The sequence below is a fragment of the Scatophagus argus genome, chromosome 6, assembly GCF_020382885.2.
Source record: "Scatophagus argus isolate fScaArg1 chromosome 6, fScaArg1.pri, whole genome shotgun sequence".
In the NCBI taxonomy this organism is placed as follows: Eukaryota; Metazoa; Chordata; class Actinopteri; family Scatophagidae; genus Scatophagus; species Scatophagus argus.
Genome location: NC_058498.1, coordinates 4,995,026 through 5,021,137, shown reverse-complemented (window position 1 = coordinate 5,021,137; position 26,112 = coordinate 4,995,026). Strand labels below are relative to the sequence as shown.

General features: G+C 40.3%; 1 protein-coding gene across 6 annotated transcripts; it reads right to left on the bottom strand.

The window, feature by feature from the left end:
• Window positions 1–6,049: 6,049 nt before the first annotated feature.
• dnai3 (dynein axonemal intermediate chain 3) lies at window positions 6,050–26,088 on the bottom strand. 6 transcript variants are annotated; one of them, XM_046390831.1, is made up of 23 exons: window positions 25,971–26,087; window positions 24,649–24,710; window positions 24,513–24,551; window positions 20,724–20,908; window positions 20,208–20,312; window positions 19,016–19,147; window positions 18,709–18,908; window positions 18,413–18,529; window positions 18,054–18,250; window positions 17,715–17,830; window positions 16,933–17,022; window positions 16,581–16,670; window positions 14,954–15,073; window positions 13,747–13,820; window positions 12,556–12,709; window positions 12,198–12,285; window positions 10,255–10,379; window positions 9,910–9,967; window positions 9,558–9,688; window positions 9,139–9,346; window positions 8,613–8,704; window positions 8,182–8,298; window positions 6,050–6,913 (listed from the first exon to the last, which is right to left on the bottom strand). In XM_046390831.1, exons 2-23 carry the CDS (start codon window positions 24,701–24,703, stop codon window positions 6,773–6,775), a joined length of 2,634 nt encoding a protein of 877 aa, XP_046246787.1. In that variant the 5' UTR covers window positions 24,704–24,710; window positions 25,971–26,087; the 3' UTR covers window positions 6,050–6,772. The 6 variants fall into 6 exon arrangements, with proteins under 6 accessions (XP_046246787.1, XP_046246791.1, XP_046246788.1 ...); XM_046390835.1 differs by having other exon boundaries at window positions 19,016–19,144; XM_046390832.1 differs by having other exon boundaries at window positions 25,900–26,039.
• Window positions 26,089–26,112: the final 24 nt, after the last annotated feature.

Sequence of the window (26,112 nt, the reverse complement as noted above, 5' to 3'; positions counted from 1 at the left end):
TGATACACATCTCTGGCAGTTAGCATGAGAAGTCAGAGGCAGCCTCGGGCCTTTCAGCACTAAATGGTTTTAAACCTTGTTTGATGTCACTACTGTAGGCTCATATCCCATTTTCATGGCTACCTTGAACAGGTATGAGACAGCTTTAGGGTACAGAATGTACACATACCTGCCTGCACCCTGCAGCCCCGTTTCATATCCCCACTGAACTCCCATAAACATCCAGAATGGAATTTTGCAAAGATGGAGCCAAATATTTCACTGACATTATAAAAATATATATAATTGCTTCCTTTCAGTCTCTGTCTTCAGTTATTTTGGGGTCTTTCAGGATGGATTCACTCGAGGTGTGATATTTATTTCTAACATCTGGATGAAATATTTAGACTCAGATGCTGCCTCTAGATGTGCCAAGTGCCTGTTTAAAAAGTCCTTCATCCATGTTTGACTTGCAAAGCAGTTCTCTCAGCCCCAATAAAAGCAAGAGTGAAATCCCATATGAAGACGGAGGAAGACATAATAACACAGAGCCTGTTTGGATAGTCAGGGTCGCCACTTGATATCAGGCTGTCTGTCGGAGTGAACTGAACTAAACTTTTGTTCATTTCTAATTTGGGAGAGAAGAGAGATATGGGTCTCTTTAGGCAAACATCCTTGACAGCCACCTGCATGTGAAACCAGACCTTTCCACTTATCCCCTTCTTCTTCTCTCCTCTGTCCCCTTAATCTCTGCTGACCTTTGAGTCAATATCATGGCTGCAAGTCAACCGTCCAACCGCACAAACCGACAGTCTTTGTTTTGGTATAGCGTTGCGTTAACCGTGACAGTTAAGACGAAAGGTCTGGGGTGTCCGCACCTTTGGTCAGCTAAGAGATGAGACGTCACAGTAGACATTTAAAATCATCTACGTGGCATTAAAGTAAAGCTGCTATGTAGCAAGCCTGTTAGCCTCGTTAGCCTTGTTAAGTAACATTCTCTTTCTCTCTCTCTCTCAATATATTTATATTAAATTTATAAACGTATAATTTTATACTTACGCGCACGTACACACACTTTTTTTTCTTCATAGGACATTGAAGAAAACGGATCATTAAGAAGATGATCCACCTCATTAATGTTAATGCGCCCGCCATTTTTCTTTTCTTCTTCTTCTTCTACTACTACTATTTTTTTTCTTCTTCTTCTTCTTCCAGCGGTGTTGAACTACGTGAAACGACACCTGTCAATCATTTAGCCGGCACCAGCTCGCTGCTGATTGGTCAGAACCGATCGGCCTGTTGGCTGCGTGAAGTCAGCCCAAATGGTCAGTAAGAAAAGAAGGTGGAACATGATACTCGTCTTTTGTGTGTTATTTAGACAATAACTTTCTCATCATTATTCCATCACGTAGGGAGGGTTTAGCCCCTCTGGCCCATTTAGTCAAACCTTCACTGGTAGTCACATTTTAAACAGTATCTCGTTAACTGTCCTCTGTGTTAACCGTTTCACAAGAACGTTTTCAATAAGGGATGTGTAAGTGTTTGCCCTCTCAGCTTCATATTTACAAAGTGCTATCAGGTGTGTGTAACCAAGGTGAACAGACTCATCCTCTAAAACAACAGCCAAATTTCCTGAGTGGATGGACTCGGCTACTTCAACTTCCAAGCTCTTTGAAAAGTGGAGATTTGTGACAAACATTTCTGCTCACTAATAAACCCAATATGATAAACAGGGCATGTATACTGTGACTCAAATATGACAAACACATGGGTTTCTGACTCAGTCACCTTTATGCTCATAACAAGGATTACCATAGTGTACATGTCATTAGGTGCAAAGTCACATTCTGCATGTTCAGTTCTTTTGTATGTCTTTCATTGGACATGTTCTGAGAGGCTCAGGTCGGTAATGTTCTCCAATGCATACTACCCATTTAGTCCTTCTAAACACGCTAGCCAAGCTAAGCCTGGGTAATTGCTGGGAACCTTTACGCCGTGACCCAGGGCACACATTCCATACATGCAGCGCCCTTCAATAGGAGGGCTATTAAAGACGTTTTACCAAGGTCCAGGGCTTTCTGATGTGTTTTTTGGGGGTCTTTTGTTCATTTATGATCCAGCCCCTGTATTTGGCAGCCCATCTGAGGGCCTCAGGGCAGATCTCTTGACGTACCGCTGACAGATCTGCCTGTTCTGGACCGCGGTGATGATGAGAGAGCAGCGCAGAGGTAAAGGCGGTGAGAAGATGTGGGGAGAGTGAGAGGTGAAAGTGAAGAATGGAGGGAAGGAGAACACAGAAGAGCGGTGCTTCAGATCCTCAGGGGCCGGGCCTCACGCAATGTAGGCTGCCTCCTCCTGCCTCTTCCCTCCTCCACCTCCATTGCTCTGTCACTCAGGACTAGACTATTTCATTTTAATAAGACTAATCCCTCCTAGAGGTAAGCTGCTCATCACCTCTTCCCCTCCCGCTCCTCCAGACGAGAGCAATCTCCTTTCAGCGTGAGGACAGGATGAGGATGAGGGTGAGAGTTTGCTCCGCTTGATAGGAGAGAAAAATGTGAAAGGTGAGACTGCAAGGAGGCCTTGACAGCAGCTGTGGTTGTGCTCAATGGGAACATTTGGGCCTCTGTGGTTTGATAAACTTGCAGGTGGCACACCTTTTGTAGTGTTTCATCCTCCAACCAGCATGTAACATCATGCTGATATGAGACGGGGTGATTTTGACGGGGAGTGACACACTTGGTATTTTAGTGCATGCTATCAGCAGCCTCCTGTCAGGGGAGTCCTCCCCAGCTGTCAACAGTAAAACTTTGTTTCCCTGCTGCTTCAGATGTCTCCTTGATGCTGATGAGTAGTCTATTTTCTAAAAGGAATAGTTCATTATTTTGGGAAATACTTGCTGTCTTGCATGCCTGCTCTCACTTCTGTACAATAAACATGAAGCTACAGCCAGCTGCTGGCTAGCATTGCTAGCACTATGTCTCATAAGGGGAAACAGCGAGTTCTGTCCAAATTAAACAAGACTCACCTACTAGCACTTACAAAGCTCACTAATTAAGATGTTATTAAACCATAAAATATCCAAAGTGAAATACAACATGGTGGTCTGTTGTGCCAAAATGAAGTCTTTCCGGCTTGGTTTCCACATTTACTAAGCTAAGCTAGCAAGCTAGCTAGCTGCTTTTTGAAGCTTCATGTTCAGTATATCAAAAAACATTTCTAAGTTTCCATGGTCATAGGAAAAGGCTAAAGTTTTTTCTGTATGTTTGCTGTGAGAGACTGATAGATGACAGATCGCAGGATGCAGTCTCTTCAGACAGCTCATCTGAAGAGACTGCAGACAGACCATCTGAAGAGACTGCATCCTGGTCTGGGTTAATGCCAAAATTCTCAATGTTCAATGTGAATCGTCTCCCAGCCACAGACTTGTTGATGGACTGAAATTACGGCACTTGAACCTGGATTCCTCTGATAGAAATATTGTGAATATTGCCTCACAAGTGCCTTTAGCTGTTAAGGATGGCGATTGAGTGAGAATCTCTTACCTAAGAGTCCTTAGTAGGAATAACAAACTATATTTTTGTACTAGAGCTTAAAAAGTAGTAAAGTAGTAAGTAGTAAAAGTAAAAAAAGGGGACATATACACACCATCATTTACTTCACAAGAAAAGGAATTATCAGGGAACTACTTCTTAATGATAATAATTATCATTTCTTAATTGACCATTAATTAATTGCTACGCCATAAAATCTGAGTAGGAGTTACTCATCAACTAATGATTAACCAGAAGTTAGTTCCTCATTCGTTCTTCATTTGTTCCCTGGTAGCTGCTCAAAACTTTGTGTACCTTATTGTAAAGTGTTACCAATAAAGCATACACCCTGTCTGCAGCCCGTTTTCTAATCTTGGCTACACACAGGACACACAAATGCCCACACAGTCTCTCACACATATGGACGGTACGTTGGGAGGGGCTGGTAAAAAGGCAACAATCCAAACATTTGAGAGCTTTGAAATTAGAAAATGAAAAGGAGTCAAGAGGGAACATTCCACAGCAGTGCCCTGGTCACCTGATTGCTCATGAGGTCAAGGATCAACTCATGAAACCTACAACCAGCCAGAGGTTTCGAAAAGAAACAGCTTTACAGATGACAGTGATCAAACAAAGAATGGCCATGTAATGAGGGATAATTTTAAAAACTCAGCAGCTGCTTTGAAGTTAAAGGAAGATGCTGATTGAATTCTATCTTAAAGAGGAAATGCAATAAATGTGCTTCTCATGTTCTCTTCAGGTTCCTTCTCCTGTAGAAGCTGTGTCATTGTGTGATTGTGTGGACTGCATCTCTCTGTCTGCAGCTTTGGTCCAACTTGGATGACTGTGTGAAATGTGCAGTACCCCCATGTTGGGAGATTTCGGCAGCAGACCCTTGCTCCACCTTACCCCAGCGAACACCCTCCCCAGCAGGAGCAGCTAAGAGGCCATCCAGAACAATGCCAAAGGAATGGCTTAATTCGCTGGGCCAGATTTACAGCCCCTCCTTGCCCAGCACCTGCTCATATTGTTTCCCAGGATTTGGCTTGAAAACTTTCAAGAACTGGTGATAAAAACTGGACTGCTGGCAATCCAGCCTATATAGACACCCCCGCTTAGTGAAAGATTTCTTTTTATGTTTGGGAAATCTCTTGGACTTAGATGAAGAAATCAACTGAGGAAAATCTGACATGAGAAAACCCTTCATGCCAGGCAGGTCATCGGGTTTATTCTTTAAAACATTAAAGAAGTGTGAGTGCACAGCGACAGAGCCTAACCTGCAAACATCTCTGTGTGGAACTTAAAAAGCCAGGAATGTTTACTTTGCATGCAAGCTTATTCAATTGCACAACATTCCTTGCATCAGCTATTACAATAATAACTAACCACAGAGTTTAAAGGCACTCCCCGTGCATGTGTGTGTTGGTTTGCAGAAGGCACATTCTTCAGATGACCTGGAAGAAAGTGAGAGGCTCCGCAGAGGAGTGAGGGACTGCAAAACAGAATTCCCAAAGAGGTATGAGGAGGGGACGACTGGAGAGCAGAGGCCCCTTTTGTCACCAGGGCCTCGTTGGTGCCTCAGGGGCCATATGGACGCCTGCCTCTGTCCCTCCTTCCCCACATTAGCCCATTCTTCACCTTCCTCCAACCCCCTCTGCTCCATGACAGGACCGTCCACGTGAATGAGTCATGGCAAGAGTGACGTCGACCCCAGCTCACTTCTGTCGAGGGGATTCAACTCTGTTTTCCATCTCCTGCCATCTTCTTTTTCCTCTCTCTCACTCTGTCCATCTTCCACTCACCGAACATTCATTTACATTGCTGTTCATCTGTTCTCTCAATTGTCTGTCTTCCCTTTTGAGGTATCTCAGACACAGTGTGAAAACCTGGCAGCGGAAAGCTGCCCCTATATTATGCAGCACCCCCCACTCCGTCCCAACAGCCTTTTTCTGGCAGGATATCGGCTGTCAGTTGTGACTATAGGTTTGCTGGGTTGCTCTTGACCTGAGGTGGAGCTACACTCTGAGGTGTCCTTATTTTATCCCCATGAAGGAGCGAAACTAATGGAGTCCAGAGAGCTGGAGAGGTACTCACTGCAAATACACATTGCAAGGGAAACAGCCTTCTCATAAATGTTGTGAACGATGTGACAGAAGTAAAAGTTTTCCCTTGGGGCAGGAAGGAAACATTGATGAGGAAACAACACTTGTTGAAATGAACAGGTCATGTACAGCGGATTTCAACTGTTTTTTTTTTTTTTTTTTTTGCTTTTTTACTTGCTGTGGCTAAACGTGGATGACAGTAATGAGACTGAACCAAAACAATGAGCTAAAAGAGCTGAAGGGAGGTGACGATGACGATGACGATGATTCTGTGGGTTTGTCGCAACACGAGTGCTTTTATATTACAGTCATTTGACTGATTGTTGATATGTTGATGTTGTTGTTTATTGTTTGTCTTACACCTTAAGGATTGCATTTCAATCTCGTTGTACTTTGTACAATGACAATGAAGGCATTCTATTCTATATAAGAATATAGATTAGCGCAGCTTTAACAATGTGATCCAGTATGATTTTTCCAAGCTCAAAAATGTATAAATTCATCTGAATGATTTACAGAAAATTGCATCTGTTATCGTTTTACCCTAGTAAAAACTGGTTCAGATAGCTGCCGTGTGAACTGTTACCTGAAGCAAAACACATACGGTAAACTTTTTTTTACTAAATTTTACCCCATGAGGACCATTTCTGGGTTATAACTGGAGACTAACAGCATTAAATCATTTCTTTATCAACAACACGCTAGATGAGCCATTAAAAACCAATTGACATACTAGAGGAGTCCTGAACAAGATAAAAGTCATGAATCAAAGAGGCATAAATTGATTTCCTGCCAATATCAGACCATTAAGGTATTCCAAACTGTCCTTGGGCAGTGGTGGTGAAGAGGGCACTAATGGATGCATTTACCAGTAATTAGATCTCAGGTGGTTGGATGAGAATGAATAAATAAACAATCCATGGGTGACCCTGAATCCCCAACCTACAAACATTCTGAATGTTGCAGAATTAATCTACAAAAATTTCTCTGTTCTCAAATTTTTACATATAAAAGTAGCATGTAGAGTTCATCCCCCCAAAAAACAGATGAATGCATACATAGTTCTGACAAATATTGTTAAAAAAAAAGCAACAGCCTGTTTCACGTGTTATATAAAATTCAGTCTGCATATTCATGTGTGCGTGAATGTGTGCGATATCAGCTATCTTGCGTGTCAGCAGTTGCTGTCCACAGGCCGATGCCCTTCAGGATGCTTTCTTCCATTGTCAGACGATCACTATGTTCTTTCTTGTTCACCTCTTCGTTCACTTCCAGGACTTTTGCTGGCTTGTCAAACTCCTGGTGACAAAAATAGAAAAGAATAAGAGTCAGGAACAATATCTAACTATGATGGTTTTAAACTTGTCTTTACCAAAAGCCCTGACATTGTCCTCTCTTTGAATCAGAAATGTTAAGGCTGTAAGTTCTAATCAAAGTCCTACATTTCTACCTCAGAAGTTGCTGAGGTTAAAAAAATGTGCAAATTAAAATATTATTTTAATATTTCAATATGTAGATCCATCATCTCCTTTCACCAGAGGTGGAAGGCTTTCTTAAAGGAGTGTTTGTGAAATGATAATTTTCTGTAATCACTTACAATTTGCATTCTGTGACCAGATGAGACAAATACACAAAAGGTTCCACACATTCCCGCCTACACACTCATCATACACACACACATTCACATAGACAGTGAGTATAATGACAATGAAGTTTCTATTCTATTTTATTCAGTAGAGAAAAAGAGACAACATAAAGTTTTATTTGTATTAAATCCCTAAGGTGTGTTGTCCTTGCCATGTGACGACAAAGGCTGGAGGTCAATATAAGATTTCAAACATTTAGCCACCATAAGATTCCACTTCTGCGGTTAGCAGACAGACTGCCAGGCACTGGCCATCAATAACTCTACTCTCCCTGGTGCCCAGGATCAAAAAGTGATCCGAATGAATTAAATATGAGGGGAGGCAGAGGGAATGAGAAAAAGACAGACTGAAACAGAGAACACAGAGAAGCAGGGATGTCCTTCTCCAGCTTTTCCATGGTCAGCTTTGAACTGGTGTACTTTAAAGTGGGTCAATGAAATCATTTGTAGGTCTCACTGTATCTTCAGAGGACTGAGCAGCACTTAGTCTGTCTAGATTACTGCTAAATACAGGTTTGAGGTAATTATACTTCCACTCCACTAAATCTCATGGAAAATATTCTACTTTCTACTTCACTACAATTACTTGACAGCTTTAGTTACTAGTTACTTTACAAATGAAGGATCTCTGCATAGAAAACAAATGAATAGCTTTTAAAATATGATGTTTTGTTACAAATGAATTTGTATTATAAAAATATTTTCCTGATTATAGATACTTCTATTTAAGATGTACATTTCCAATACAGGATTTTTACTTGCAAACAGAGTATTTTTACTGTGTGGTATTAGTACTAGTATAAGTAAAGGACCTAAATACTTCCCCCACCACTGCTCTCTGTAAACACTCCCATCGACTGGTCTACTATAATGTCTTCAGTAAGCCTGTTGACTCTTTCTACAGTCAGAATCCACAGCTCACCGTCCTCTTCTTGAGTTCTTCAGCATCCTTCCTCTGTTTTGCCCACAGCTCTTCATTCTTCAAAACATACTTCAACCGGCCTTCCTCCAGCTCAAAGTATTTCCTCACACTCAAACTCTGCATACAAACAAAACAGATGGTTAGTTACTTCTAATGCATGATGTGTAGGGTTCAGGCAGCTCTTACATAAAATGAAGACTAACACAATAACCCATAATCACCCATTTTCTCTGACAATGCTGGAGGTTTGAACCAGTGCACGTGTTATAAAAATTTATAAAAATTTCTTATATATGGATCAGCTGTTGGCATGGTGCAGAGCTGCATTCATTTTTCAACCTTGACCAGAGGTACATTATTATTCCTTTTAGCAAAATGAACAAATAGTCAATGAAAAAGTCGGTACACAGGAGGTGGTTGTACTGTCTTACCTCACTCCTGGAGGGAACATAGAGTTTCTTTGGGATTTCTAAAACATGGACCATTCCTAGGTCATCAGCCACAGCCAGGAAGTGCTGCTTGGCTGGATGTAAAAAAACAAACAAAAAAAACAAAACAAAAGAAATCCAGTAAATTAGCTTCTCAGCTCACAAAACAAACAAACAAAAAAATCTTTCAACAAGGAACTTATGACCAAGGCTGTGATTATATAAATAAAACAAGGAGAAAGGCACATTCTGTATGTCATGTTATAAAATATATTACTCTTTATTTGTTTGCTCTATCTATTTTACTTGTTTTCTTATTCCATTTTTGTAATGCTAGATTCACATGCACTGGTTTCATGTTGTTTATTGTTTTGTACTGGCTTTTCAACCATTTTTATGAGCTTGTCAGCCTTCTGTAAAGCACTGAATGGCACTGGCCTGCATGAAAGCTTGACTAAACTGGATCTTGAGCTTACCTCCATTTATTGCCATTTAGGTAAAAATATTATAGCTGTAAGAGGCCACTCACAGGAGGCGGTCCAGGGTTTGATGCAGGTAATCTTGGCATTGGCAACGTGTTCCTGGATCTGTGCAGGTTCGTTAGTCTTTTCCAACAGGTTCCACACCTCAATGCTGCCGTCCTCTTTTCCAATGAAGAAAACAGCCGGCCTGGACAGGGACCAGCACCCCACAGTGCACACCTGCTCAGAGCTTGCCGACAGAATGATAGGTCCGTCCTAGATGTCATAATTCACAAGAAGTCAAATACAGTAAATAGATTAAAATACAATAAATGTGTCTGTTGAAGATAGAAGGGCTGATTATCTGAAAAGCCAAGGATATGTCACCATCATTTCTGTAAATTTACATTAATTCAGTCAAGTATGTGAGTATGATTTTAACTGGTTGCAGTGTAATTTACTATTGCGAAGGGACAGGTGTTGTTACCATGACTCCCTCCTTCCAGATGGCGAAGTTCCAGCCTCCTGTTGTCAAAATAATGTCTTTGAAGAAGGGCGACCGCTGTACTGTATTCACCAACCAGTGATGGATGCTGAAACAGTGGAGGGGCTTGGCACCTGGCAGAGAGAAGAGAAGGTTATGACAATATAAACAAACATTAAGGTGAATACTGAAAATTTCAATAACTTGAACATAATTTTTTTTATGTTTTAACCTATAGCTTCTTTTGTCTCAAGACCTTGAGGACAGTCTTACTGTTTTGAATAAAATCAAAACTAAAAAAAATTAACAACTCGCTTATGAACTCACTTTGATAATTACAAATGAGATTACTCACTGTGTAGTCCAGAGTCATCCTTCTCCAGTTTCCAGTCAGTGTAAACAATCTCCCCATCCTGACAGTAAAAATAAACACCTTATGGAACATCTATGAAACATGGACTAAACCTGTACACATTTCATGTTTTCTTTCTTAGTTTTGTTAACTGTGATGTTAACAAACATTTATGGGTATGCAGATCAAGTATAAGCAATAATTTAAAGGTAATATTTGTAAGAGAATTAAAGCCTCAATGTTGAGTTATATCCCAATTAAAAATTACTTTCGGCGCCTTATTAAGGTCATTCAGCAGTTGTACAGAACTGCTCGATGCTGCTTGATTGTACTGGTAGGAATATGTACCTCTGTTCCAATATAAAGCTTTGTATTAACATCTTCCAGAGCTGTGAGTGTTTTAGCTGAGGGCACTCTGATTTGACTGTAGTCTGGGGCGACCTCGGAGCGATCATCATTTTCATTAGCTTCTTCTGTCAGGGGAAATAATAAATACAGAAGAGGGCAGAAAAAAGGGTGAGGTTAAAAGTTCAGCTCTTTCTTTGTAACATTCATGGGCCCTTTTTCAGTCAGGCAAGAGAGGTAGCAAAATGTTGGCAGTACACTGTAGAAAACTACAGGGACAATACAGCGTTTACACAAAATCACAGAGCACTTGCATTTTGCAACAGTAAACTGGCTCACACAGCTATTCTGGGTGTTGTGTGCAAAGAAAAAAAAAATCCAAACATGCATTTAAAGAAGGAAAAGACAATATTAGGAGAAAAACAATAGGTAAGAATTTGAAAACACCAGTGACTTATCAGGAAAGAAGGACAAGAAACATTAAAAACATTGACTATTTAAGCAAGGAAATAAGAGAGATTGAACTGTGGAATTGGTGCAGCCAGTTCTGTAATCTGACCATGAACAAGACGACAGAAGGACAAAAGAGAGGGAGGTGGAGAGGGGTACAGCCGAGGTGAACGGGTTGGTAAGAGGGGATTTGAGGGGAGTGGGAAAGAAAAGAAGGTGGAGGTGGGAGCGAAGATTGTGGTGAGAAGAGGGACCAGTAAGGGAGAAGGGTGGGACGGATGAGATAGGCAGCACTGGCTGTGATGGAGGAGGCTTTTTCCATCACAAAAGCCCAACTGTCTGTCAGGGACAGTGCAGGACTATTCGTTCACACCCGCTTATCAGCGAGCCGCTCCCCATCAAGTCTCAGACTCACTCTGTTAGATTAGCTTTTAAAGGTCAGATCAGATTACCCAATCACACATCCTCTAAATCCACTTTCCCCCAGTTAAGATGTGTGTAAAGATATGAGACAGACGATACAGCACAGCTACAGATGTAGACATTGTTTCACTCTTATCACACTGCACTCCTGCTCAACTGTTGCTTAATCCCCACGAGGGGTTGCTCACAAAAGCTTGGTGAGGAAAATCATGTTGTAGGGCAGCATGGGCAGAACTTCTCTACAGTGGCTATCAGACTGTGTAGATTCAGCATTAGTCAAACATATTAAATAGCACCCATGTAGTAATTACAGGGATTCATTAAAATTCTAATAACAGACTGCCTGAGGGCTGCTAAAAAAAGCAACTAATTTATTGCCTCAGTTAGTGAACATATTAATTGTCTAACCACCAGCCACCAAAGCTGTGTTTACAGAGAAAGACCTTCAGCCAGACAAAGACAGATCTCTTCTTGACCAGCCAGGACACACACGATCATCTTTTGGCCTGCAAGGAGCCTGAGCGGCATATTGCAAAGAGCTGACAGTCAGCAAGGCTAATGCTCTGCAACTATGGGGGCCTTGTTTTGGAAGTATCACTTAATAAAGTGCTATGAAACCAGAGGAGAGAAGAGGGAGACAGACAGAGAAGGTGAGTGCCTGAGGGCTGAGTGAACCCTGCCCCACTGATCACTGTGCTCAACCATCCAAAGCAGAATTAAGGAATCCAAGATCCTCCAAAAACAGACTTGCAGTCGTGTAAACACTTTGCAAAACTATCAGACATTCAGTGGCTAAGTTTGCAGTGTTTATTATCTACTCTCCCTGTTTTTTAATATCAAAAGACTCACATTAACATATAGAGTGAAAAAACTAGGACTGCTCAGATAGATAGACAGATAGATCAGGTGCTTTTGCATCCAACAATAAAACCAGACAGTATTTATTATACAAATCATTTAGGTGATCATTTGTGTGACCAATTGCAGGAAAAAGGAGAGATGGAGCAACAGATGGGAACAAAAAAACATGGCAGCCTTAAGGGTAAAAAAAAAAGTCTCACTTGTGGTCCTACCTGTATTATTATCATTTCTGGTGTAGTGTTCCAGGCTGAACTTCAAAGGAGCGTATTCTCCTCTGGTATCGATCTTGGGCAGGGAAACCTGACACATGGCAGAGCAGAGGGCAACTTTTGACATGTGAAAAACTGACAGAAACCAAACGACTTATTTAAAACTATTTAATTACAAACACAAATATACACACCCACTGAGCTTTTAGATTTAAATTAGAAAAAATGTTACATTCACACTGTGGTTTGATTTGTTATTTACTGTGGGAAATCAGCCTGACTCAAAGCCTACATAAAACCATTTTGAGTGTGCTCATTTTCAACATTTAATTTCTCATTTCATTTTCAAACCCTGCAGTACCCTGAACAGAGGCTTCCATGTCCGGTCAAGGTGTTTGAACGTGTCGGGGACACTGTGAGGTGTCGGCTGGGTCTTCTGATCCACATTCTGCTTTTTGTCTGATGCTGACCGGCTCAACCGTTTTTGCACTCGCAGATCCCAGAACATTAGCGTGCTTTAAAGGGAGAGAGTAAGACATACAAACAGTAGAATGAAATATTAACTTCAACCTGAACAAAACTTTTAACCCTTTTGCTCATATTCAAAAGATGAATACTGCCTGCTACAGGCTGTTGGAGTCTCTCAAATCAAAGGTACACAAAGCAGCACTTACTCCAAATGTGGCTCTTGGTAATCCCCATCAACCCCCTGATCACCAATCTATGGGCGTCCCCCAAACTTTCAGATATAACAAGCAGTTTATATTGATCTTAAATCTACAAGCATTTAGTAGCGACTGACACTTCATAACCTGATCGACTAAAAGCTTCCACAGACTGCAGTCACGGTCAAGTCCATTCTCAAAACAGTTTACTATATCAACAATTTTGCCTTGTCTTGTTATGCATATTCACGCGTGTGAATTCCTGTGACAAGAACATTTTTGTGTGAGAACAATACAAACAATGAAAATTCCTTGCAAACCACTGAGAAACACTGAGTCTAGTGTGACCTGTAATCTGCCAACATAAAACAATACTCTGACTGCACAGGTCTTAAATATCTAACTGGTACAGTATGTTCAGCAGGGGGAAGACAAGTCAGTCTAGTGTTGTTTTTGTTTATGTTGCTGCCAGTCCATGGAGGACATCCATGGACTGGCACATGTGGAGTGTAACAATGGCCCTCACACAGTTGTTCAAAACGACTACACATACTCAAGTATTGGGTTTAAGTATAATTTTGACTTGTACGTTTTGTACTTGTTTGAGGTATTTTTTTTTTCTTTTATATTAGTGGTGTTGCTTCCTTTCCGGTACTCCTGTCTGCTTGTGAGGATGTGCAGACCCTAATCTAGCGCAGGTACTACACAACTACGGATCAGTACCCAATACGAACACTGAGCACACTAAATTTCAAGGATGACAGACAGACAGACAGAAGTCAAACTTCAAACTGTCATTTATCCTACGGTAATAGGATAGGACCAACAAGCTGGTAGGCATTTCACAATTAACATTTAAGGTGAACATTTTTCTGCATAACACCTACCAGTCAGGGGAGCAGGTGGCAACCTGAACAGAAATGTTACACTTGTTCTCCACCGGTAAGCCCATCCTGGTCACCTTATCAGAGAGAGAAAGACTCACACAATGAATAAATGTCTGGCAGTCTTGGGGTTGTAAAGGGCTGATGGTAGTGAAGATATATGGAAGCTCAAGGTGCCCCCGGAGGCACTTTAATCATTGTGTTATTTTACTTATCCAGATGAGAGCCACTGGTTGATCTATAAAAGTTGGCTATATAGACAAGCACAGTGGGCCCCCGAGGGAAGCCAGAATTATAACATATTCATAGTTTTAATGAAGAACATTTTAGAAATATTAAACAAAAAGCATGGGTTTAAAGGATTATAAAAAATGACTGAATCTGTGTATCCACTGTATCATTACCACACTTGTTTGTGCCAAAGACTAAACACCATAATGTCACTGCAGTAAATATCAGTTCAAGTCAACACATTTTTAAATGTCCTGTACAGAAGATTTTTTTCATGCTGAGCCAATACCAGCTCAAAACAAAACAAGAACTGGATCACAGAACAGCAAAGTCTGTCAGAACAAATAGAAACATCTTGAGACCATGATAAATATGCCAGTCTTTTATGACAATGGTTTTACAGATAGTTATGACCAACTGTGTTTTTTCATTACTTTTGTTCCCTTGAATGTGTAATTTCTGTAATTTCTTTCATTATTTGCTAAATATGTTACATTCTAGCCTTCAAAGCCTTTTCTCCAACCTGACTACTCCTTGCCCATTACAGTCTTATCTCCTGTTAATCTTGTTTACATTCAAGAGGCTTTTAACCTTAGTCTGATAAAAACTCTGTCAATACTCCAAAGCAAAGATATAGAAATCATTAGAGCAATAAGTGACCTGACCCTGTGATGTTTTAGTGTTTTATTATCAATTTGAGACTTACGTGTACAGGATTAAAATGCACTCTAGTTGCCTCTGGTATGTTGGAAACTGAGCCAAGTGTTTACATTAGATAGGCCAAAAGAAGCCTGAGATCATGAAAACATTAAAGAAAGTTTTGCTGAAAGCACTGCTGTGTGGTCCTACAAAACATCTTTTATTGATGACTTATGTAGAAAGGCCAAATATAATACTGATTAACCCAGAGCACCCCTGATGGAAAATGTCAAGAAGCTCTACAGTGTTCAGTGTTCTGATTACTTTATGTCAGATTTACCTCAAACGTTGGTGGCAGCCACTGGACATCAGTAATTGGAGCTTTGTGTCTGCTCTCTAAGGCAGACACTGCACAGTAGTGCACGACGGGAGTCTTATTCTTTTCGCCGTCATCAAAGTCCTGGAAGGAGGTCAGGCACAAAAGGCACAGCATGTACAGTGAGCTCTGACAATTCAATTTAAATACAAAGATTTTATGCAGTGGTGAACAGCCGTCCTAAAGAGATTTCCTGGTAAAATAAAGGTAAAATAACAGGTACCAAACCAAAGATTTCTGCAGTTCAGATTGAGCACATTAAACACAATTTTATTTTTTTTGCTTTATCAAAGTTTGATTGGTTTAAAAACTCTACTCTGATACTGTTGCATGCTGCCAGTTGGTTTGCACAGTGCATGAGCAGGCAGATTTAAATGGTGTGAACAGCTTACAAATCTATACAGGAGGATTTTATTTCTTCGTTTATCTGATAAGCTAGCAACAGGTGCAGGTCTAGCGCAGCTTTCTCAGCACTCAACATGGAAAAAAAGACTTTTAGCAGATACAAATGCCATTGTTTACACTGCAAACACAAGGGAGGGAAGTGATCTGATTTGCTTCTGCGTTATCTTCTATGGGGACAAACTGATGGAGGATGGAAGGCTTGAGTAACAGCTGGAGTATGCGAGCTGATGCTGTTGACTCTGGGGAATGAAGAGCAAACAAGGACAAAGAGAATAATGGGTGGGAGAGAGGAAAGTATAAAGGGAAGTAGTGAGGACAGGGATGGAGACAGCTGTTCCACTGTAGAGGTAATAAAAACAAACAAAGCCAATGCAGGCTGGATGATGGGGGCATATGTGTCTATTGAAGCACAGCAGCAGAGTGGAAGATGTCAGTGAAGGTCAGCCTTGAAGGGGCAGAGTGGGTTTAATATCTGGTGTCTGGACGTCTCAACAGGCTACGCTAGATTTAATGTACTTTCGATGTTGTGGGTTTAAATCCGGGCCCTGGTTTTTGATACGAGTCATTACCCCCTCCATCCCCCAACCTTTTCTTTATTACTCTAGAGCACATCATAACATTTAAACAGAGCAAATCTGCCAAGAAAATATTGGTTTGATATAATGACATAAGAGAAAGATTTTTTGAAGCTTTAGTCTTCAGTCAAGCTTTTTTATTCAGTTAGATCACTTTGCTCTGACTGGGATGTTTGTATGAGCCCTAATAGGCTGCTTTTGTTTAGCAAAGGGGTCAAGCAATGATATAAACTTGGTTTGAGATTTACTCCTGGCATGAGTGCGTCTGTGGGAATAGATTTGACAGCTGTGGCTGGCTTGAAAAGGACCATTAGGCCACTGCATTCCCATCTAATGAAAGGGTGAGGATGAGGAGAGAACTCAGGAGTCAACGTATCATCATCTCACTCTGTCATACAGCACCGCTGAAGAGTGCAGCCTGTCTTTTACAGCACACATACAGCACGCTTTGATAAACCGAGGGTCCATACTTGAATAAACCAAGCTGACATCATCACTAGCAAAAGAAGTACGGTAACTGACACCACATGTCATACACCAGCACAGACACAGAACACCACGTGTTATTGTATCAACATTGTGCACACTGGAGACAGGATATGGGTACTTACGCATGTGTCAGTGTTGACAGAGGCCTTTTTACCACCAGGCTGTGTTCCCTGCAAGTGTGTGACGTGAGCAGAAATGTCCCACAGCACAACCTGAGACACCAGAAATTCAGTTACTGTAGATCAAATATAAATAAATATTATCACATGTTGATTAAAAACAAAATAGGGACAGGAACAACACATGGGAAGCGTACAGGATGTGACTAACCTGGCTCAGGGTTTATTCAATAGATCATTTAGCTGTAATAGTTTTCAACTATTCTGAAAGTGCTAAGGTAGAAAAACAACTACAAGGAAAAGAAGACAGCAGATCCAGCAAAGCAGAGATGCAGAACAGAGTCAAAGTCAGCACCTGGCCATTTATGGAGCCGCCAACAATAATATTTGGATCAGAGGGGCAGAACTCAAAGGTGTAAATGTCATCTGGGCACCCCAGCAGCAACTGCAAACAACACAAAAAACCCACACATACAAATAGCATATTTCAAAGTATGTGAAAGTACATGAGTATATGTATTGGGCACATACCACCCCAAATATTTATTTATTCTAGTATCTCTATGGAAAAGTTCAGCTTTCATTCCACAAATCCAAATGCATACATAAGATTCCATTTCATCAGGCATAAGGGGGGGAAAGGCCCAGGAGGGACAGGATGGTATTACAATGTAGAGAAGTCATTTTTCAGCATCATGTTTAACTCTGCTGGAGATTAAAATTAGCACAAAACTGAACTACAGCTCCCCACACTAACTAAATATATTTATTTCCATTATACTGTGTCTCTGGTTTCCTCTGCACAGCACACTTTGCCACTTTGATCGCTGCCCCAGCAGACAGTGAAACATACACCAGTGAAGGCATACATCACCCAGAACTCATATTACATTTTGAGTGATTTAGGAGCTCAGTTTTATTGATTGAGAGGCTCGGTCAAATCAATAAAGCCTCTCAAATTTTGTTAAAGCAAATAATAGCTTTGAATGACAGCGCAACGCAAGTCTATGCCGTCATTTCTTATTTGTTTGTGAGCTGTCAGTAAGGGAGAGAAATGCGGTCCTGTCGACCTCTTTTTAACCAACTTGTATGCTCTCCACATTCACTCGGAGGGTCCCTCTCATACCATTTCCATACCTGGGGATTACAGGGGTCAGAGAAGCTATAGAAGAGAATGAGGGAGGGTCTGGCGACAAACATGGAATCGTTTAACCGCTCCTCCTTTTTCTTCATCAAAGCCACAGCTATCACACCTACCACATCAGCAAAACACATCATCACACAATGTTTCAGCTACACAGCAGCAGGAAAATAGCCTAAAGTTATCTTATCCAAATAATCAATTTTTGCTAAGAACATTGAGAAAATTGTGGATGTGAATAATCACCTCAAATTATTGAGAGAGTTAATGCTTTAAAGTCTGGGGGCTATCTTCTGGGAGACAAATCTCTTGCCTGACTGGGATTTTGTACTTACCATAGATGCTAGGATGCCACTTAATGCTGCTGATTGTCTTGTCCTTAGTGTACTTGGGGTCTGTGAAGACCTGATAAAACATCAAACCTTCGGAAACCTTCCGAGACCAGTCACCGGCTTCACCTTCTGTTCCCAGAGCTTTCCAGTCATCAGTGAACACATTCATAATCTCTTCCTGTTGAAGGGCTCGCAAAACCCTAACAAAAAGAGAAAGAGTCAATTAGTTATATTAGTGATAATGGATGTATTTGAGTACTCTGAGACTGATACAGTAATGTATGAGCTTTGGTTGACTCTCAGTCTTATGTACTCTGGAACTGGACAGAAGACATCATGGATTATTAGCATGCACATTTTACCTGGGGGTCACTGAGTTGCAAAAATACTTCAGACTCTCAGACTGGAGGATGTTCTCTTTTTCCTCATCACTCAACTCTCTTGGCACGTACTGGGTAAAAATATTCCTCTGAAACTTCCTGCAAAATGTGCAGAAAACACATTATGCAAGTATAATGCACATAGGAATGAATTGAAGAAAAGTACTTGCCTCACAAAGGGATTTAATATTGCATTCAGTGCTATAATCTCATTATATGAAAGTTTTTTTCCCCCTGTAGAACAAATTTATTTTATGTATACTGGTTTTCTGGCATGCCATTGTGTCTGAGCACTGCTGCTCTGCAGTCTGGGAACAGCCTGCATCCCGCAGTCCCTCTGCATCTGCTTGACACTGAATCTGCTGTCATTATAGGAAGCACACTCCAGGAAGCCGTCCTTAGCATCTGCAACACTGCGGTCAGAAAAACAGACTGGTACCCCAAACTTCCTGCGCACTCTGGAGAACCTGAACCACAGCTATTGACAAAAAAGAAACAGAAGGTGGATGGACAAGAAATGAAAAAAAAATCATATTTAATGTGTAGCTAATGTTTTATTTAATGTGTTTTTATATACTGCAGTACCTTCTTTCTGGTCTCTTTGACAGATTCTTCATCTATTTCCTGCTCACTGCCAAGAGAAATCCATTGCTTTGGCTCTGGGGTTTTATTGATTTCATTCTTCAACACTTCCACTGTCTCAGGCTTTGGGGGCTGCAGAACACAGAGAGAATTGCAAGAATAAATAAAGAACAGATACCATACTCAAGTGGGAGATTAATTGGTCAGTTTTTGTGATAATTAAACTGGAATTATTCCACAAGGTCACAGTCATAAGATGCTTGAGATGAAGCAAGACAGCAAAGTAGATTTAGAAACATTTTAATTTAATTGTCCACTGAAAATATGCCAGCTGGCAAAGCAAAACTGGTCTTCCAAATGTATGACCTCTGGTGTCAGCCATTACTGTTAACCATAAGCAGTGCTAAATTTGTAAATGAGAAGGTCCTAGAATAATGTGCTCCGGCCACTGTGGCCAATGCTAAGATGCTAGCTGTTAAAACAACAACAACAACAACAACAAAACAAACACGAGTGTCATCACAACTAAAACATTATTACATTAACATTAGATTTATCATTCAGAGCACACACAATAATCACTCAAAGTCAGCAGGGGGAGGGGCACAGAAACAGCTTTCAACAGTTTACACCATTCTCTCTCTTTCACTGACTTTTCTTCATTTCCCTGTTGTGTCCCTTCTGTCTGTGGATTACTGGGGGAAAACAGATTTATGGGCGAAGGCTTTATTCAAGACCAATGACAAGAGAGCAGGAGAAGAAACTAAACTAAGTGACGCATTCTGTCTGTCTGTCAATTGATGTCTTATGTTTCAGTACTGTGGACAGCACCACACCTACACGCGCACTCATTAATTTAATGTTACAGCAGGATCCTTTACAAAATTGCACTGGCTTTAAGTGATAAACTACAATACAGAGTTTCAATATAAAGAGAACGCGAGTAATCAAACATTCCCGTCTTCAGAGTTTAAATAAAATATTGGCTCCACACTGCTGCTGATATGTTTCTGTTAAACGACTAAGCCATTTATCCTCATAGTCAGGAAAATGTAAAATCGATATATTTAGAACAGTGAAAAAATGCGCTGTACCCTTTTCAAACACAAAGAGAGGACCAACTATTTCTAAGAACAAAAGCAATTTAGGAAAAAGTGAACCTTGTTACCACATCCAAAAACTAGTGTCTGCTTACATTGAGGATTCTGTCCTTCGCCTCTGGAGTCAGAACCAGGTAGAAGCTCTGATCGTAGGTGAAGTCCCTGTCAAAAACCAGCAATAACTCTTCCTCTGGGTAGTCCTGTTAGATAAAGAATTTTGGTAAATAAAAGGAGTGTCTGTGTGTTGTATCCATTTTATGTGTGAATATATCTACATGTACAGATGTATGTCTGTATATGAAAATGAATCCATCCTTTGTTCTACCCTCCGCCTTCTAAGGTGTTGTTGTTTTCAGCTGGTGGTATTGATATTCTGTGCCTTTAGGAGTCTGTGTGTGTGTGTGTCCCACTTTGATCATGTATACTAATAACAAAATAATAACAAATAAATAAATTAAGAGCGGTGGTTACCATCTAAATCAGACACAGAGGGGAAAGTGGGTTAAACTGGTTTCTGGTTGTTCCCACAGCCTTAACTTAGGTTCTGTGAATCATCATGGTGTCTTGGGGGTATTGTCTGAGTGATCTGTATGACAATGGATCAACCTCACCAGCACGATCTGCTTCACAGGACTGAAATCGGACACAGCGGCTCTTGTCTTAATGTCCTGTATGATGTCGCCTTTTTTCAGCAGCTTGTAAGGGCTCTCCCCTGTGACATCCTCATCAGCAAGGCAACCGAAGAGCTCCTGGGTAGCTGATGTCAGGACCAAGGGGAAGATATCATCAGGATGACCTTGGGCAGAGAGTTCACAATCAATACAGACAACAAATACTGTCGACAGAGGAAATTCTATACTACAATAGGGTGGACTTAAACCTCCTGAAGTATACAGTATGAATAATGGATACTAACTCACAAAATGTTTTTAAATTCTATTAGCATTTGGGCAAAGCGCATTATTTGTTCATCAGATGGGTAACGTATCAATGTTAAAAGTACTTCCTTTGGCAGTTTTATTTCTAAGGCTTAAGATGTTTTTAAAACTTCTGTCATCATACATACATTAACACAAGATTAACAAGCAGAAGTAAGTGGACCACAACAATTATACATTAATCCAAAAAAGATCTAATAATAGATAATATCCCCTTCTTCCTCTCTATCAGTTATACAGTACAGATAGAAGATCTCATTAAAAAGTCAGTGTTAAGAATAAATCTAATATCATGAGATTTAATGACGTATGTGGCTGACAGTGATAATGAGCAAAGTTTTAACTGTCATGTCTGTGTGTTCTGACTGTCCCTCAGACTGTACAAAACAAATTGCTGTCATCATACTGGCTAGAGACTTTGACACACATTCTTGCCCCTAATTTTCTGATGAAACATGCCTCTGATCCTTCACCTGCCTCTCCCTGCAGGGTGGACCACCCTACAATATCACAGGATGAAACGCAATCCTTGTGAACAGCCTACACGCAATGTCCAAATGTTTGTAGGTGGAATGCTGCTGTATTCTCATGCTACATATAGTGGCATGTGAGAGGCAGATCAAGACATAAACTGTTCAGTTAGAGACATCTAAGCAGGACTGTTACTGTATAACCCTGCAGTGCAGCACCATCACCACTACAAAGTTTTGCTTAATAAACAATCCATGCAGACTCCTCCATATCTAAGGCCGGGCTCAGTCCAGGGCACTACACTACAGTAAACAGGGCTCTGCATAATGACAGTTTTCATCATGCTTGTGGTCTCTCGCTTCAAAGTCTTTCCACAAGGTTGCTGAGGAGACGCAGGGAATGCTAAAGTACAGCTTAAGTAACCACTTCCCAGCTGGGTGTGTCAACCTTTCCCACTCACACCACTTAGGCCTCATGCCAAATCATTGTAGTAGAAACTCACACCCCTCATTTCCCAGAGTTATGTGTCAACTATGGCATTTGTATTCATGGGAAATATTTGCTTGAGAGACAAAGAGCGTGTGATGTGCAATGTTCCATAACACTAAAGAACGCAATTAAACTGCATTTGTAGCCCATGCTGAGAAGATATTTTAAATTTGTTGGGCTTCATTCCTCATGCATAATCCTCTACTCAAAGCTAGCATTTTGCATTTTTGGACTGCACACAAGATGCCATGTATATATATATATATATATATATATATGGCTTCTTGCGATGTAGCTACAGATTGCACAACAATTCTTACTTTCAGGTGAGTATACACTAATGAAAACCTAATTATGACTATCATATTCTATTTCTATCTATGCATTGGACCTTTAGGAATTTAAGCCTGAATAACAGGTGACCCGCTGATAAAATTACCTGTCATGTACAGTACTGTGCAAAAGTTGTAGACAGGTGTGAAAAATGCTGTATACTAAGAATGCTTTCAAGAATGGATGTGCTAATAGGTTATTTTCATCAATTAACAAAATGCAGCAACTGAACAGAAGAGAAATCTAAAATCAAATCAATTTTTGGTTTGAGCACCCTTTGCCTTCAAAACATCATCAATTCTTCTGGGTACACTTGCACACAGTTTTTGAAGGAACTTGGCTGGTAGGTTGTTCCAAACATCCACAGATCCACAACTACAGATCTTCTGTGGATGCAGGCTTCCTCAGATCCTTCTGTCTCTTCATGTAATCCCAGACAGACTCGATGATGTTGAGGTCAGGGCTCTGTAGGGGACCAGACCATCACTTCCAGGACTTCTTGTTCTTCTTTACACTGAAGACGTTTCTTAATGATCTTGGCTATGTGTTTGGGGTTGTTGGCCTGCTGCGGAATAAATTTGGTGCCAATCATACACCTCCCTGATGGTACTGCATGATGGATAAGTATCTGCCCCCATTTCTCAGCACTGAGGACACCATTAATGCTGACCAAATCTCCAACTCCATTTGCAGAAATACAGCCCCAGATTTTCAAAGAACCTCCACCACGCTTCACTGTTGCCTGCAGACACTCATTATTGTACCGCTCTCCAGCCCTTCGGCAAACAAACGGCCTTCTGCTACAGCCAAATATTTCAAATTTTGATTCATCAGTCCAGAACACCTGCTGCCTTTTTTCTGCACCCCAGTTCCTATAGTTTCGTACATAGTTGAGTCGCTTGGCCTTGTTGCCATGTTGGAGGTGTGACGTTTTGGCTGCAACTCCTCCATTAAGACCACTTTTAGCCAGAGTTCTCCGGACAGCAGATGGGTGTACCTTGGTCCCACTGGTTTCTGCCAGTTCTGACCTGATGACACAGCTGGACATCTTCCGATTCTGAAGAGAAATAAGCTTGATGTGTTGTGCTTGATGTGGTGTTCATCTGTCTGTCTCACTAAGTGTCCTTGGCCGACCACTGCATCTATGATCCTCAATGTTGTCCATTTCTTTGTGCTTCTTCAGCACATCTTGAAACCCCAGTCTGCCTTGAAATCTTTGTCTGGGAGAAACCTTGCTGACGTTTCTGTTTCAGTTAATGACTGTGTTTCAACCTACATGTGCAACTGATGATCATTAGCACCTGTTTGCTATAATTGGTTGATCATACACCTGACCATAATCCTACAAAGTCCCTGATTTTGTACAAGTGTATCTATTTGATGCTGGTTTGAAGGCAACGGGTAGTAACACCAAATATTGATTTGATTTAGATTTTTCTTTTGTTAGCTTACTTTGCATTTAGTAAAGTGAAAAAATAAACAAATATTATTTATATTTTGACAGCATTCTTAGTTTACAGCATTTTTTCACAGCTGCCTAAAACTTTTGCACAGTACTGTATATCATCAGCGTCTTGGAGGAACCTTCCTTTCAGAAGTGGCATTTATATTTTCAGTGGGACACCATATTGTCATCGTCACATGATGGGAACCAACAAAAAGATGGCATTGTTAAACATTATATACTTGGTACAGTTGGGTTAAGACCAGGTTTTGGGCATATTTAGGGTTGGGATTAGATTACAGTAAATCTATCACTTATCTCCTGTGTGTATAAACTGCAATTGGTGAAATTAATATTTTTTAAAAATGTACAAAATGGGTCACTCTGAATCTGAGGACTCCTCTGAGGACTTTTAACTCCCAAAAGAGCAAAGGGCCTAATCTACAGTAAAAAGATACACTGTTGGTGACCTGAATTTGACCAAAAGCATGTTCCCAGGGCTTGTATATTGACAGTAAACCAGACCGTGACAATGGAGACCCATGGCTGACTAGTAAGCATGTCCAAAGGCTATGCAACAGTACACTCAAGGTCATATCAGAAGAATGCATATCGTTTCTGGAAACTTCTCAAACACGTCTCTGATTAGTTTGAGCTACACACATGGACACATGAATCATAAAATGGAAAATAAATAAGTAAAGAAGTGAAAAGTTGTATCTTACCAGGCTTTTCCACATTTGCAGGTGGCTGAATCTTTTTGCCTAAATGGGAAATCAGGGAACAATCAGTTTAAGATTTTATTTACTCCACATCTATCATGCATGCATGCATTTTCAAGTATTCTTACACTTGCTTTACCTTTCTCCTTGCTGCTTGCACTGCTTCTTTCACTTTTTGGTCTCTTAGGTGGCATCTTTGCTCTTAGGACAATTTCACAAATGAAAGGGAGAGCATTTAACTCAGAAATTAAACAGCATACAGTGGAGTGTTTCTTCATGCAAAACAACACAATGCATATATTTCATATGTATATTTTTATATACATTTATACACATTTCTATTTATTCTACGCACAACGCCAGAACAATGTACTGCAGTAGTACCCCAAAGATCATTATCAATGCACATGGCGACATCTTGCGGAGGCTGAGAGTACTGTCGCGCTAACATTGAAGACCACAGGAAAACTATGTAAATTCCTGTTTATCTGTTTTGTATTTAAATCTCTGTAAAAACAAAATTAAAATCCTGACATTCATTTTTATGGTGTACCTCAGTTTGTGCATGCTAAGGTTACTACTAACTACTGACAGAATGAGTGGGGAGAGAAGTAATCAGATAAAAGTAGCAATATCACAATAAAGTTCAGCGGTGAAAGTGCAATTTAAAATACAACCGCATTAAATAGGTATAAACATCAGGAGTTTTATTGTTTTATAGCCTGTATATGTTGTCTTTTTATATTGCATTGTCTCTTTTATATATCCTATTAATAAAAACATTAATCTATCGTTATTAGTATTATTATTATTGTGACATTTTCCTTGTAGATAAAACTACCATGGCCTCACTCAGAGTAAGCTATCAAACTACATTACTTATTATTAATGATGCACTAACATGGTAGTAGCAAATTTCTGTGGTATTTGAATGACATGGAGCTAATTTTTATTGCTTTGTAACATTACTACATCATTATCATTATTGGGTAGATTCATTAATCTGGAAGTAAAAATGTTACTATTATTTTAGTATAAGTATAGATTGTGCATTGATGTACTTAAATTGTCGGTCATAACGCCACAGATGTATTAAACATTAGCAACAGTATGATAACGCTGTGGCTAACATAGCCTACAATACGTACAACACAATATTACAATTTAATTCAGCTGTTTGAATCCCTGGTCTTTGGTCTGCACTAGACGAGCTGTTTTGCAAACCTTCCAAAGAGAAGTTAAAGTAACATTAGCTAATGTCAGTTTAATTTAGAAATTAGCACACTTGCTAACTATCGGTTGTACAGGTAACGGAAAAGATAAAGCGCTCTACGGATAAAGTTTGCTAATTAAACAAGAGTCAACTGATTGTGCGGCGATTCCGATTTACCGATAACGTAAACACCAGTAGAGATCAGGTCAGAAAGCGTTAGAGTTTGTAAATGAATAAACAAAGTTTACCGGTAGTTAAACCATAGTAGTTAGCTTGATACCCTCCATGCACTTTCGCTGTCCCCTCATCAGTGGGACTGTTTGGTTGCCAGGGGTTACAGGAGTGAAAGAAATAATTGACTGACAACTCCAAGAGCCAATCAGATCGCAG

Bases quoted from the DNA above. Each gene is read 5' to 3' on its own strand.
- dnai3 (XM_046390831.1), bottom strand. From the start codon at position 24,703: ATGCCACCTAAGAGACCAAAAAGTGAAAGAAGCAGTGCAAGCAGCAAG. The intron at 19,148-20,207 runs GTAAGCAGACAC...CTCTGTGTTCTG, and splicing joins CGAAGGACAGAATCCTCAAT to CAGCCCCCAAAGCCTGAGAC. The intron at 9,689-9,909 runs GTGAGTAATCTC...TCTCTCTGCCAG, and splicing joins GGATGACTCTGGACTACACA to GTGCCAAGCCCCTCCACTGT.